Source organism: Bos taurus, chromosome 25, assembly GCF_002263795.3.
Source record: "Bos taurus isolate L1 Dominette 01449 registration number 42190680 breed Hereford chromosome 25, ARS-UCD2.0, whole genome shotgun sequence".
Lineage (NCBI taxonomy): Eukaryota > Metazoa > Chordata > Mammalia > Artiodactyla > Bovidae > Bos > Bos taurus.
This window is the reverse complement of record NC_037352.1, coordinates 17,282,154-17,297,339: the sequence shown is the minus strand read 5'-3', so window position 1 is coordinate 17,297,339 and position 15,186 is coordinate 17,282,154. Positions and strand designations below refer to the sequence as shown.

At 48.3% G+C, this 15,186-nt stretch overlaps 1 protein-coding gene across 5 annotated transcripts in view; it reads right to left on the bottom strand.

The window, feature by feature from the left end:
- Positions 1-228: 228 nt before the first annotated feature.
- Positions 229-15,186, bottom strand: part of VPS35L (VPS35 endosomal protein sorting factor like) — a 138,056-nt gene continuing 123,098 nt past the window's right edge. For 2 of the 5 annotated variants that reach the window (XM_005224756.5, XM_059881382.1), the window contains 4 exons: positions 14,820-14,985; positions 7,961-8,079; positions 1,459-1,605; positions 233-787 (listed from right to left, as the gene is read on the bottom strand). In XM_005224756.5, coding sequence (XP_005224813.1) covers positions 689-787; positions 1,459-1,605; positions 7,961-8,079; positions 14,820-14,985 — 531 coding nt within the window. In that variant the 3' untranslated portion in view covers positions 233-688. Of the gene's footprint in view, positions 788-1,453; positions 1,606-7,960; positions 8,080-14,819; positions 14,986-15,186 lie in introns of those variants that run through there. The other 3 variants (NM_001046368.2, XM_005224755.5, XR_003032540.2) reach the window with 3 other exon arrangements.

The window sequence follows — 15,186 nt, the reverse complement described above, 5'->3', positions numbered from 1 at the left end:
TCATGATCTTACGGATTCAAAATAAAATGTTAGTGGAAGCTCATTATTGGTAATCCAAGAATCAAACTCCACCAAACTAGTAAAAAAGCAGACTGAATCACATGCTGTTTAGGGTTACAGCTGCAAGAAAACCAGGCATATGTTTAGACACATACTGAGGATGTTGAGACACATTCTCTTCTGGATGAGTGAGAGTCAGTGGTAATTAAATGAACAGTCATGAACATAAATATTCCTTCCGGGAGGTTTATTCAGTTACAGTATATTTTCCATCGAAGCCCCAGAGAATCTCAACTCTGACTTGTTTTCTCCTTTAATCTATCAGCATATTTAAAATCTAGTCTAGAGCCGGTTTTGACATAAAGCAAATCAGGGAAAGGGCACAGCGGCTCTTTCAAAGTGGACTGCTTTTCAAGGTTCTTTTTTCAATTAACTTTCAGTTAAACCTTCCCGAAAAGAGAGATGTTACTTGCATTCCTCTGTTTTTCTCTAAAGGCCCATGTGAAGGCCAGTTGTGCAAAGAAGCAGACTTCGTGCTCAGTGAGCAGGAATAGATTCAAATACTCTTGACAGCTCCCACTTCTTCACTTCACTGGCAGAAGAGCAGAGAAACCAATCTGTATGTGCATAAAAATGAAAACAAAAATACAAAACAGGTCTTTCTGCATTGGCATCAGAGACCCTGGAGTCAGGTCCTTGTCTGCAGAGGGAGCCTGAGGGCCAGCTCAGTCAGATGCCCCATGTCTGGCTGCTTGCTCTGCTTCTTGATGTATTCCAGAGTTTTCACCTAGGAGGAAAGAGAAAGACTCATCTCCTTTGTGGTTCATAATTCTCAAGGCTCTGACAAATCTTAGGCTTTTTTTTCTTAGAGTAGAGGAGAAGCCAGCAGTTTTTAAATAAGACTTCTTAGATTACAACTTGCTCTTAAAATCACCAAGAATTACTGATGTTTTCATATGTGTGGCTTTTATTTACAGGGAATTAATACTACCCAGTGGTCCCTTGGTTCTAGGATCCCCAGCTGATACCAAACCAAGGGTACACAATCCTTTATAGAAATTGGGGTAGTATTTGAATGTAACTTTCATATACCGTCCTATATATTGAAATCATCTCCAGATTACTTATAATACCTACTATAATGTAAACACTATGTCAGTAGTTGCAGATACACGACAAATTCAGGTTTTGGAAACTTTCTGGAGCTTTTTTCCCCCTGAATATTTCTGAGCCGTGGTTGGTTGAATCTGAGGGTGCTGAACCTATAGTTATGGACAGCTGTTTGTCCTTTGTAGGGCCCGGCACCTTTCTAGAAGGGGAGATGGGGGCCGTTTGCTGTCCAGGCCCTGAGGCTGCACTGAGACCGCCTGTGCCTGGCCAGCGGGCGTGCACCACTCGCCGGGACAGCCGTGCCCGCTGGGCCTGTTGAGGGCCGCCCTGCCCCACCCCGCACCTCACCATGGTCCTGGTGTCCACACAGCCGTGCCTCTGTGCCAGGTGCCACAGGTTGACGGACAGCTGGTTGAGCCTGTTGTTGCGCAGGTCGCCGTGGGCCAAGATGCTGTTAAAGAAGGAAAGGCCCAACGAGCTCTGGCGCTTTAAGGCCTGAAATAGAAAAAAGAGGTTACTACCGGGCACTGGGCTCATACTCATCCCAGTGTTGACGCTGCCTGGGGTGCCACGGCCAGCTCTGCCATGGATCTTCTGGAGGGCAAGCTGCTTAACCTCCCAGCTTCATCTGTAGGAGAATTAAGGTAATACCAGCTCACAGGGTAAATGAGACTAAAACGAGATGCTGTGTGTGAAGCCCACCTGGGCATTACTCATGGGCTGGAAGCAGAAGGCAGGGCTGCATGAGACTCAGTGCTCAGTGGGGTTAGAGGAATGACATAGGCCACCAGAGACCAGCCTTCTTGCTTTAATGCCAGTACAGGAGGTAAAATATGTCTCTCACAGATGTGTCCTCAAGCCACCCAAAGTTTCTGTCATTATTCCTACCCTCTGGCTGCCAGGAATAAAGACAAAAGACCTCAGCTTCCCATGAACAATGCACCCTGATACCCAGCTCTTATAAGAACAGGCAGGAATACTAGAGTGGGTTGCCATTCCCTTCTTTCCTGGATCTTCCCGACCCAGGGATCAAACCTGGGTCTCTTGCACTGCAGGCAGATTCTTTACTGTCTCAGCCACCAGAGAAGCCCATAAGAACCACTGGATATGCTTAACACCAGATCTTTCCTCTCTTGCTCGATGATCTGATATAAGAGGTACTCAAACAAGGAAAGTCTAACCAAAATGTCAGAGTAGACCAAGCCTGAACCCCAGCTTTAAGTAGTAAAGGAAAAACGGAAACTAAATCTCCAAAATGCAGCAGGCCCAGGACCAAGGATGCCAGCTCCCAAAGGTAAACAGAGGCACTGGGAAGGCCCAAGTCAGCAGGTGGGCCTGAGCAGGGACCAGGTCAGATCACAGGTCTGTGTGGGCCCTGGAAAGCTGATGCCTGGGCCTTTGCTGGGCGCTCTTGGCTGGCACTGCAAACATCAGTGCTGCCAGGAGCCTTGAGGGTCTGCTTTGCACAATGTAGGGTATAGGGCCCTACACTGTGCCAGGTATGAGCTCTGTGCTTTACACAACTTATTCCATCTTCACAACAACTCTTTGTAGGTAGGTAGGATTCTAGAGCTGTCCTCCAGGATCTCACCCCCTGGCTATTCAGACAGTAATCTAGGTGCTACTGTGAAAAGACTCTGCAGGTGTAATTAAGGTTATGGACCTTAGGGAGATAATCCTGGATTATCTGGGTGGGCCCAATCTAATCATTAGAGCCCTAAAAAGCAGAGAAATTTCTCAGGCTGGAGTCAGAGACAAGCCAGCAGCAGAGGAAAGGTGCTGCAGAAAGGGAGACTAAAGAGATTCAAAGCTTGAAAAGGACATGACCCACCACTGCTGGCTTTTAGGATGAACTGAGGCGCCCAACTCGAATGAGCTGGGAAGTAAATTCTTCCTGGTGCCTCCTCGTTAGAGCCCAGCCAGTCAACACCTTGATTTTGGCCTTGTGAAACCAGGAGCACAGAAACTGCTCCAGCCAACACTGACTTCTGACCTCCCAAACTGTGAGATAATAAATGGTGGTTTTAAGTTTGGGGTGACTCAAAGCCCTGACAGGAAACCACTACATTCCCATTTTGCTGATGAGATCAGAAAGCTTCAGGAACTTGTTCAAGGACAGCAGCTAGCAAATGCAGAGTGAGACTCTGAGCTCCAGTTGTCCAATTCTGAGCCTGTGCAATTCACACCCACCCCAGATTATAAGATATTCCCACAAACCCATGGCTAGCATCACATTATGGATCCAAAGAGCTTCCCAGGTGGTGCAGTGAATCTACCTGTCAATGCAGGAGATGCAACAGATGCAGGCTTGATCTCTGGGGCGGGAAGGAAGATCCCCTGAAGGAGGGAGTGGCAACCCACTCCAGTATTCTTGCCTGGAAAATTCAATGGACAGAGGAGCCTGGTGGGCTACAGTCCATAGGGTTGCAAAGAGTCGACAGGACCACACACAGCACAGATCAGGGATCAAACTCTGAAGTGGGCAAGAGATTTGCCCAGTGCAGCTACAGATTTATCCAGGGAAGTGGGAATGGTCTGAGGTGGTTTAGACCAATACATATTTTTCCTGCTTTCTTCAAACAACCTATTAACTGTCCATCCTTCCATGTGTGGAGCCTACAGAGCAACAGACTCTAAGTTAACTGCTGAGCCAACTTAGTCATCCCCTCCTGTTGCCCTCTCCCAGGTGAGAATTTCAAATCTACTGGAGGAAAAAAAGCAAGACAGTAAAACTGCCAAGGAGCAGCTAAGAATGCAGTTGGGTGAGCGTGTCTGTGTGACAGTGAAGAGACTCAGGCCCCCCAAAATTGAGCCTGCCTTGGCAACAGTCTGGACCAGGTGACCATCACAGAAGCAGGAAAAACACTGCCGTCCAGGGGTGGGGTCGTGCTGTGAGGTCCCCAGCTGCAGGTGTGGAGGGAAGGCGGCAACCACCTGGCCAGCAGACCACTGGCTGGCCACTGCCTACTTTGGGCTCCTTTGTTTAATCAGACAATGAGCTTGCCCCAGCCAGCAACCAGGCAGAGATCATTCAGTGGGCTCCAGCCTATCCTGCTCTCCCTTTAAACCGGAGATGCCTGAAAACGAGGGCCCTAATTTCTACTCAGATCCAGAGGACCAACCTCATAGAAAGCTCTCAAATAACTCTTCTGAGAGGTGCCTTTTAACTACATTTCCTTGAAGCAGAGCAGAGTTTTAAAAAGTCAAACAAGGAAAACAGTATCTCCCTGGCTTTTTCTCTGTTCTGTGTCTTCTCAAGCATTTTACCCTAAAAGCCCAGTTTGGGTGTTTTAAATGCACCGCCCATTAACAATGAAATCATTAGAGAAGGGTCTGGGAATGAGCAGGCAGGCCGGCCGACGTGCAGAGAGACCCAGGAAACTGAACACAAGACAGGACCAAACCCAGGCCTCAAGCCCCTCCTGTCTCCACAGAGTTTTTCAATAGAAAGGGGCTCCTTCTGATTCTTTGCCTAGGGGAACTGTCACTTCCAGGAAGTTGTAAGGGTCTGGCGTGGTTCCCAGCTTCACCACACCCAAAAAAACAGCTTCGTGAAGCTCTTGACTAGAGCAGGGCTGGCTCCTTCACGTGCAGGTAGAGGGCAGTTTGGAGGCAGGGCTGACACCAGTCAGTGCTGAGAAGTGAGACACTCAGCTCAGGCGCCGGCGCACGGCTTTCACGGCACCAAGCCCGGCTCCCCTGCAGCGGAGAGTTCAGAGCACTTCTGCTCCAGGCTCTAGAAGCCTCCACCCCCCAGGGCCGCCTGTGCCGAATCTCACAGCACATTGTTAAAATGAAGGATGACATGTTCCCTCTTAGCTTGGTCCACCCGTGTTTTTCCTAATAAATGTGCATATATGGACAGACACTTCCAGTGAGCATCCCTGGTATTTATGAGTTGAAATGTTCTTTGGAAACATTCCAGCCCTGCTATTCCTTCAGAAGTATTTCAGCTGTTATCACCGTCAATGCCTCCTCCCCCAAGAGAAAAAGAGACAAAGGTTAAAATAGTTCCAGGTTATATGGTTTGGGGCTCATTTTTATTGTAAGCCTGGAGGTCCTATACTGTGGTCATTTATGCTGTCAGCAGCCACCTCTGATTAGACCTAGCCTGTGGCATCTGAGTGAAGAAAGGTATTTTCAATTAAATACACAGCCTTGCTCTGGCAGGAAGCAAGAGCCAGAGCCCATGTTTGCAGGGATCGGGAAGGTGCTAAGGATCCTTCAGAGCCGGGAAGCAGAAGGGATGTGATCAGTGTGGTCATTGCAGACTGAAGGTGAAGAACTCCCCTTTCTTCTGCAGGGCGGTGAGAGCTCTCTCTGACTGCCAAGTGCAGAGACCAAGTTGACATCCATTCAAAAAAAGGCCTTTCGGTTGAAGGAGGGGAGTTACCTCTTCTAACTGGGGTTCTAATGCTGCCCCCTCCACTGACAGCCAACGCCCTTCATGCATGAACTTCCCCAGAGTTCTGCAGCCCTGCACCCCATGGGTCCCGGGCCAGTGGGACCCACCTATAACCCTCCCATCCCTATAGAGGGCCCTAGGAGGCACTCAGGGCCCCCAGGGTGGCATGGTTCTGGGTTTTCCATCTGCCCTCTGGACTGCTAACCGTAAGGCTGGCCCTTTATGCTGTACCCCCGACCTTGGCAGTGGTCACTGGGGAATGGAGTCCGCAAAACGCTCCACTCTTTCTCGGACCTGCTTGAATACCCTGGAGAGAATAAGAACCCAGGACATATATGTGTGTTGTGTGTGTGTGCACTCACAGCTACACAATATTCTTGTGGCTTTGTGTTGGGGTGGGGAAGGGCAGTAAGGGCAATGGTAGCATGCTATACAGTCCTAGAAGTGAATAAGAATTAAATTAAAAATCCAGTTTGATCTTATTTTGTCTTCAAAGGATTTGGTGGATGGGGGTATAGAAGCAAATCCGAGGAAAGTGAGACTTCAAGTTGGGAAAGAGGGAGCTGGGGAAGTCTGTGGAAGGAAGGGGAGGGCTGGGAACCAGGCAGTCTGAAGTCTGTCCTGGGTCTGGGAAAGGGAACGGGAGTGGGGTAGGGGTGAGTGGCAGTGAGAGGAAACAGGGTCTGCTGCAGGGGGGATCAGGAACGAGGGCTCAGGTTGTTTCTTGCTAGATGGGATTTTTAAAAACTGAAATGCTCAGAGATGTAAGCAGACAGCCTGGAGTAACAAAGTTTGGGGTGGGAAGGGGGTATGGCAGGGGAACACAGAAGCAGAAAGTCTGGCAACAACTGAACCAGAGAAGGACACAGAGAAAGGTCAGGAACTGGCTTTGACCTAAAGTGAAGTCAAAGTGTCTGTTAGTCGCTCAGCTGTGGGTCTGACTCTTTGCGACCCCAAGTTCCTCTGTCTGTGGAATTCTCCAGGCAAGAAAACAGGAGTGGGTTGCCATTCCCTTCTTCAGGGGATCTTCTCAACCCAGGGATCGAACCCAGGTCTCCTGCATTGCAGGCAGATTCTTTACCATCTGAGTTACCCTGCCAACCTCCCCACCTTGATTACACAACAGGAATTAGTCTTAATGTCTGAACAACCATCCCCACCAAGCCTAAGACAGGGCTTCTGGGATCCATCTGTCACCCACATGTTTGAGCTGAAGCTGCAAAAATGGAATACTGGGGAAGGGTACCAGGTAGTTATTTAGACTGTAGGATAATTTGGAAATTATTTTGAAATCAATCAACCATCTATCTATATGGAAAATATGGAAAAAACCACTCTGAAAAGGCAACATCTGATAAAAGAACATATTCAGGGATCAGAGCACGAGTTCTACAAGACTGCCTTGACCACACTGCCACTCTCGGACTCAGTTTCTCTACAGTATAAAGGAATAACAGCTGTCCCCACTCACCGGACCGTCATGAGAATCAGTTGAAACAATGCACACAAAGTTCTCCACACTACACTTTTGTGTAAGAGAGGCTGGAATGGGAATCCCCTGGTGGTCCAGTGGTTAGGACTCCGAGCTTTTGCTGTCAAGGGCCTGGGTTCAATCCCTGGTTGGGGAACTAGCAATCTGCAATGTGCAGCCAAGGCAAAGGAAAACAAAACAGAAAGGCTAGGAAAGCACAGCCCGTTGCTGTGGCTGGGTGACACCATACGCCACTTTCCACTTCCATAAGGGGAAGGGCAGTGCAGTGGCTAAGGGTTCAGGCCTGGGGGTTGGGCCAGGAACCCTATTCTGTCACAACCAGAGGAAACCGGGGGCTCTGGAAACCTCTCTGAGCCTCGGTTTTCTTTCCCATCCAAGGAGAATAAACACAGCACCACATCATAGGCCTGTTGAGGGCGTCAAAAGAGCTAAGGTGTGCAAGTGGGTGCCCGCTGCACACCAGGTTTCAGGGGAGGATGCTGAGGTGAGGGACAGAGGGATCCCAGGACCCCGTCTCCAGCACAGGCAGGTCTCCAAGACCCAGGTCTCCAGGGCCTAGCTACGTGGAGCTTCCATTCTGGTGGGGTCAGCGGGTGACTAACAAGTGAACACACACACACAATGTTTCAGAGCACACCCAAGCGTCACAGGGACACATGTAGAGATTCAGAGGGATGCAGGAGGGCGTGGCTGCTTGAGACAGGGGTCAGGGAAGGCCACTCTGAGGAGGTACTTGAGTTGTGACTAGAATGATGAGCGGGGCGGCCAGGGGAACCCCGGGTTGGGAGGCGCAGTGCAGGCAGAGAAAACAGCGGCAACAAAGGCCCCTGAGCCCTCGACGAACAGTCTTCACACAAGCACATTACTCTCAGGATGAAACAGTGTCCAAGCACCCTGGGAACTTGTGATTTGGGGGCAAGTGGCAGGGGTGGGGGGCCACAGTGGGCACCTACCTCATCCTTGGCCAGGGTTTTCAGATGCTCCAGGATCTGAGCCATCACCGTCTCGCACAGCTTGTTGTTCTCAGCCAGAAACTTGGAGTCTCCCCCATACAGGCTGTCGTTGGAGTCGACTGATGGAAGAAACAAGAGCTGTGAGACATTCCCAAGGCCAGGGAGAGGCAGCCGCGTGGCACCAGTATCAGCACATGGCAGGAACGCACGGCACGGCAAATGGAAATGGCCAGAATCTCCTGATGACTTGGGCCCTTGGGAATCACAGAAAAACTACCTGGCCTTCTGGATGATGGAGCCAGACAGCAGGAGCATGGAAGTCTATCTGTCCCCTCTGGCCTGGCATGGAGGGGATAGCAAGCATTGCAGTGACCATCAGAATGGTTGTGAATACTGAGCACCGTGGGCCAGGCACCGGGCTCAGGACTTCACAGGCCATTATTACAGGGTTCTCATAACTAGCACAGGCAAGAGATAACAGATGGGGCCATGGAGGCTCAGAGCCCACCCCGGCCAGGATCCCAAAGGAGGAGGCTCCTTTCAAGCCTGGCACCACCCCCAGCCCCCTGTCCTGTCGCTCCTCCTCAAAACTCCCGCAGGCGGCATGGAAGGTTCTCTTATGTCTTCCTGCAAACCTGAATCTTCTCACCAAAGTCCCCTCTCTCCTTGGGCACCTCCTATCACAGCTGCTGTCTGTAGAAAGACCAGACACAAGAACAGCCTGAGTCTGACCTCCCTCTCCCTCTTTCCTGTTGACCTTTACACGGAGCATGACCTCTGGGTCAGGAAGGAGAGAGACTCTACAGGGTGCTGTTTTGCATTTTTTTTTCCATTTAATGATTCTTGGAGCTATTTTCGTATAAGCATAAATGGATGTCACAACAAACTGGAAAATTCTTAAAGAGATGGGAATGCCAGTCCTATCATGGTCAAAGTCACCAGCTGTGGACAGGACAGGGTCTGCATAGAACTGTTCCTGGACTGCTAACAACAGGCTACAGAACCAAGGCAGCACATTCAATAGGTACTGGCCACGAGGACAAGAACAGTCAAGGGACAATGTGCAGGGATGGCTTCTGAACTTTTAAAAAAGTGACCCCATTAGGGTCACTTACAGGAAAATTGGCAAATACATTAATAGTCAATGTATCAGATATACATCTAAATGGCCTATAATTTTATGGAAAAAAAGTTTGATTTCATTAGAAATCAAAGAACAGAAAACTAACACCACAGAAGGACTTAAAAAAAAAAATCGCCTATCAGATTAACAAAGGTGAAAAAGAATACCTGGCTTTGATGTAGGCCTGGGGAAGCGACTGGTGGGAGTATCATAGTTTGGAAATCAGTAAGAAAAGCCTTGAGAAATGTCTAATACTACTTCACATCTATTAGGATCACTATTATTTAAAAACAACAGCAACTACAAAAAGGAAAATACAAAGTGTTGATGAAGGTGTGGAGAAACTAGAAGCCTCGTACACTGCTGGTGGGGATGTAAAATGGTACAGCTGCTGTGGAAAAGCTCAGTGGTTCCTCAAAAAGTTAAAGAGAACTGCCCAGGATCTGGCAATTCCAATGCTAGATATGCTCAAAGAAACCGAAAGCAGAGACTCAAACAGATACTTGTACATGAATGTTCATAGCAGCCTTATTCACAAGAGCCAAAAGGTGGAAACAATGCAAGTATCCACTGATGGATGAATGGGTAGGCAAAATGTGGCTTATCCGTACAATGGAATATTATCCAATCCTGAAAAGGAATGAAATTCTAATACATATTACAACATGGGTAAACTCTGAAAGCATTACGGGAAGGGAAATGTACCAGACACAAAAGGACATCTACTGTATGACTCCACTCGTATGAAGTACCTAGAAGAGGTAAATTCATGAAGACAGGAAATAGAACAGAGGCCACCAGAGGCTGGGGGAGGGGGACGTGGGCAGTTATTGTTCACTGGATACAGAGTTGTTTGGGGAGATGAAAAAACTCTGGAAATGGATAATGGTGATGGTTGCACAACACTGCAAATATGCTTAATAAAATGGAACTATTTAAAAATAGCCAAAATGGTAAACTTTATATCTATTTTACTCCAAAAAAAAAAAAAGGTCTTACAAAAAGGCCAGATCTTTGACTTGGGGAAACCCACTCTAAGAAAATAATCCAACAGGTGCACAAAGATGTATGTATGTGATAGTCACTGTCACATTATAGAGAACAATGCTCATTGTATGTTTAATTTATGTTCATCATAAATGTGTATAAAGGTGAGAAGAGAAGCAATGGAAATGTATACCAAGAGTTTTGACTCAATGCTCTGTGGCATTAGCATTAAATAAAATATTATGAAGACAATAAAACTATATGATCTACAGTTAACTACCATGTACTACACTGCACTATACTACGGCTACTACTACTTAAAAATACTTATAATATACTATCAATAAAGTGACAAAACAGTATACATAGTGGAGCCCCATATATATCACACATAGACATTAAATCCATGTATTTCTTCATTTATAACTTCTAAGAACCAACTTTTTCAATAAAAGACAAGTATGTTTCATTATTTTATATATTTCCTGTAAACTGTCTTGAATTTTTGGGGGAATGGGACAGGTACACAGTGATTAACTAATTGGTAAAGTAACTTCAGAGATGCTTCATGTATATTTCTGATTGCTACTTCAAGAATAATTAACTCCGTTTATCCCCAGATTCTTACTTAAATGTCAAGGCTGTGCAACAGGAGGATAACAGGACACTGGCCAACGCCCTCTCTCGCCCAGCATCACTTGACACCATTTAGCCCTTCTGTGAAGCTCTCGCTTGCTCTCTCCACACTTTCACATACACACAGACATACATGCCATTTTGGGGGCTGAAACTTTTGTAAGCAGGCTGCAGACATATTGCCTGCAAATAAGGACAACAGCTGGTCTTTTTCCCCTGCTTCTCTGTCCGCATGAAGCCTCCACTCCAGTTCTGAACTGCCCGTTGGTGGGGACTGTCCTGGGGTGCTCTCCTAGGCCGGCTGCTGGCTCTGTAGCTGTTACCATAACACAGGTTGGTAGTGAACTGCCCTGGGCTGCAGGCAACCAACCGTCCTAGGATTTCTGAGTCAGCTCTGGCTGCTGTGTCTCAACGGTCCATGATGCAGAAGATGGCAGTTATTCTTGTAAGAAGAGAAAGAATTTGATTCAGCCATTCACCACCATCAGATTTTGTGGGATGGCAAAACTGCAGCTGGTGAAGGAATTTCTCACATCTGCTGCTGAGGACTAGGATAGTTCCTGGCATAAACTCCCCGTCTTCAGTCCGAGCTGGAACCTACTCTCATTCAGATTAGCCCAGCAGCAGCGGAGAAGACAGAAGGCCTAGGCCCGCCTGTGGCCAACCACCCAAGCTGCAGGCACCCTGCCCAGAGGGGCCAGAGGCGTGCTCGGAGCAGGCCACTCACACACACAGAGCGTGGCCTGGGCGAGAACCTGCTCTGCGCCAGGTTCCAGGAGCTGGAGACCTGATGGGTGGGGGGTGGGCCGACCCGGCCCTGCCCTCACAGAGCACACAGCCCATGAGGAAATGCAGACGAACAAACGGACGATCGCCACCATATGCACTGCAGGTCCGGAGACAGCAACCCTGGGGGCTCCAGATCCTAAAATCCAGGCTTGGGATGGAATTACAGAATCAGTGAGATCTAGGCTGAACCCTGAAGGTAGAAAATTCAGAGAAAGTGAAAAATAGGGTCAGGAGTGCTAAGAATGCCACACCTGAACTCGGACCCGCGCTGCATTCCGGCCAAGTAGCTCCTGACTCTCCGCGTCACCCTTCTCCCCCTCCCTCCGTTTCTGTTCTAACACTTGGAGAATCCAGACAGGGTGCTCGCAATGGGGAGAAATGAAATCCCTGGCAAATGGCCACTAAAAATAGCCCAGGATCTCTGCATCTGTCTGGCCTTGGGGTCACGACCCCGAATGCTTCAAGGGCTGGCAGGCGATGCGGAGGAGTGAAAGGGCTGTGACGACCTCCCACGGGCCCCTGGGTTGTACTCTTCCAACTGGATGTCTATCTGCACGTTAAACATCAGTGTCAGGAGTGCCCTGCCTCTCCACAGCAAGCACGCTCTCTCATTCGCTCGCATGAAAGCACTGGAGTTATGGCTGCAGGTAATTTCAGAACATTCTCTTCTTCTTCATCTGGAAAGAAAACAGCCTAGGCATACTTCATATGCAAAACAAAAAAAAAAATCTGACCCCAGTTTTTCAAAAGTTCGAACGTTTGTTAACACTGTCTAAAAAGGCTGCCTCCAATAAGAGAGAGACAGGAAAATGGGGCCCCCATCTTGGGGGCCTCATATGGCCCCCCAGGACTCTCCCTCCTACTAAGACAACTGTCAGGTCACAACTGTGCATCTGGAGTGAACAGAGCTGGGCCAAGAAGGCAGCAGAGAAAACCCACCCTTCTCTTTTCATTTCTAAAAGCTAGAAAACTAGATTCCTCCTCTGCTGGCGCTCCAGCTCCTACAGTCTGCCCTGCTGAGTTCTGTAGAGATAGGATTCAGGGAATCCACTGAAGGAAGCAAAAAGCGAGGAGAGGGCTTGCTCCTCTGACGGGGCCCAGGATTTCCAGACCTACTTCCATGGCGTTTGGTCTTCAAAAGTTTCTCTACTGTTTTGAGTCCTCCATGAATCCTTCACAAGAGAGAAAATAAAAGTGCCAAGAAATACAAGAAAAGCTCAGCCTCATTAGCCATGCTGCTGCTGCTGCTGCTGCTGCTGAGTCACGTCAGTCGTGTCCGACCCTGTGTGACCCCACAGACGGCAGCTCACTAGGCTTCTCTGTCCCTGGGATTCTCCAGGCAAGAACACTGGAATGGGTTGCCATTGCCTTCTCCGAGAGAAATGCAAATTACACTCATCAGAAGAGCCAAAATGAACAAGACGGACCACATCAAGGAAACAATTGGAAACCTCATTTATGCCTAGTGAGAGTGTAAACTGGTGTAAATATTTTGGAAAACTGTGAGACAGTACCTACCAGAACACAAGGAAATCCCACAAGCCAGCAATTTCACCCCAGGGATATGCCCAACAGACATGAACCCTGAGAGTTACATATTCAGGAATGTTCACAGCAGCACTCCTCGTAAACAGTCCGTAACTCCATCCACAGGGGAAGGAATAAATTCTGGCATATTCATACAGTGGAATACTATGCGGCAAAGCAAAAGGACGAACAACAGCTACACACAACACAGAAGAATCTCACAGACATAACACTGAGTTAAAGAAGCCAGACTCTCATTTAGAATGCTTGCTGAATGAGTCCATTTATGGAAAAGTAAAAAACTAACAAACTAATGTGTAATATTAGTCAGGAGAGCAGTATACCCATAGCGAGGCAAGTGGTGGTGCTGACTGGACAGGGGCACACAGGGAACTTCTGGAGAGCTCGTCATGTTTGATATCTTGATCTGCGTGGTGGTTACCAGGTGGTATTCATTACGTGGTAATTCACAGCTCTATGGTTTACTGTCTGTGTATGCAACCATTGCTGTTGTTTAGTTGCTAAGTTGGGTCTGACTCTTTGCAACCCCATGAACTGTAGCCCACCAGGCTCTACTGTCAATGGGATTTCTCAGGAAGGAACACTGGAATGGGTTGCCATTTCCTTCTCCAGGGGATCTTCCTGACTCAGGGGTCAAACCCATGTCTCCTACACAGGCAGGGAGACTGCCACTGAGGCACCCATGCACAACCATATACTTTAATTAAAACACTGTTATTCTGCAATCAAGGAGGCAGCATAACTCATGTGCCACAGTGAGTTCCACTCACAGCACCGACTGGCCCCGAGTTCTGGAAACCACGTGGCTGGTAAAATCCTGTTGTCTTCTGGAGTCTCCCCTTGCTCAGGTGGGGCAAGGGGACACCTTGCTTCTTCTCCTTACAGCGCTGTCAGGATCAGAGGAGAAAGAGGCCCACCAAGCCTGGGGCCGTACCTGGCATGCAGGAGGAGCTGAGACCATGGAAACTATTATCTCCAATGGTACCCAGCCTCCCCAAGTTACGTCCTTACAAAACCTCAGCCCCTAAATCCCAGCCTGAGGAACCCCCTGAGAGTTATGACAGGAGGCCACTCTCAGCACTCCAAATCCATTCCCTAAAATTTCCGAGTGTAGAGATAGTTGCTTAAACCCTAAAGTATATATGTATTGGCCAAAGCACTTTTAACAATAGGTCCATTTTTTTGGAAACCAAAAATAGGAACTGAGGCTCTGACAAGTAGGGAGATGCTGAGGTTCAGTGGGTGTCAATCTGGAATTGGGACTGTCCCATGTTATCTCCATGACGTGAAGAGGCTGCCCCCAAACCTGCAACAGCAACCTCAAAACGGCTGGTTGCACATGAGGGAACAAGGCCATCTCCTTCCTCCAAGCAACTGCTCTAAGGCCAGGACCCAAGTGAGACTGGAAAGGAATAGGCCCAGGGTGAAGGTCACACATGTGCATAGGTAACCACCGTTCTAGAAATTCTGTGGCACACGCAAGGCATCACCGATCCAAGAGTGCTTCTCCAAACTCATCTGTGTGTCAAAATGATCTTGGATGCTCATGAAAGATACAAATTCTCAGGTCTCTTCCTGGGCAATCTAATTTACAAGAGATAGATAGGACCCAGGAATCTGTGTTTTGAGTTGCCCCAGGTAATTCTTACATTGGACAAATTTATCAAGGCCCTGGACTAGAAGTTCACGGTGGGTAAACACAAGAGAAAATGAAAACTGCGCACTTGCTGCTCAGGAGTTCAAACACAGTGCAGTCTGGCGGGGGGACCTGGCTACCTTTGTCTACGTGGTAGAGATAGGTCTCCTGGCTCATGGCGGACAGCAGGTGCAGGACGCAGGTGTAGATGCGGATTTTCTCATCGCTGTTCTCCTCCCAGGTGTAGTCCTGGACCACGTTGAGCAGCTCTCGAACAAGAAACAGGACTCCGTGTTCAGGGTGGTCCTAGTGGAGAACCAAAACAAAAGAATAAATAATCCTAAATGTGAAGCAGAAGGGGGGAAAAATCAAGACAGAAACCCAGGTCCCTCCCTTTAGCAGCTACAGAGTAACTGAAGTGCCAGCTGTGGTTAAACAATAGAGAGAAAAGTGGCAAAACGCTGTTAACTTTACTAAACAGCACACTAGTCTGGGGAGACAAGGTTT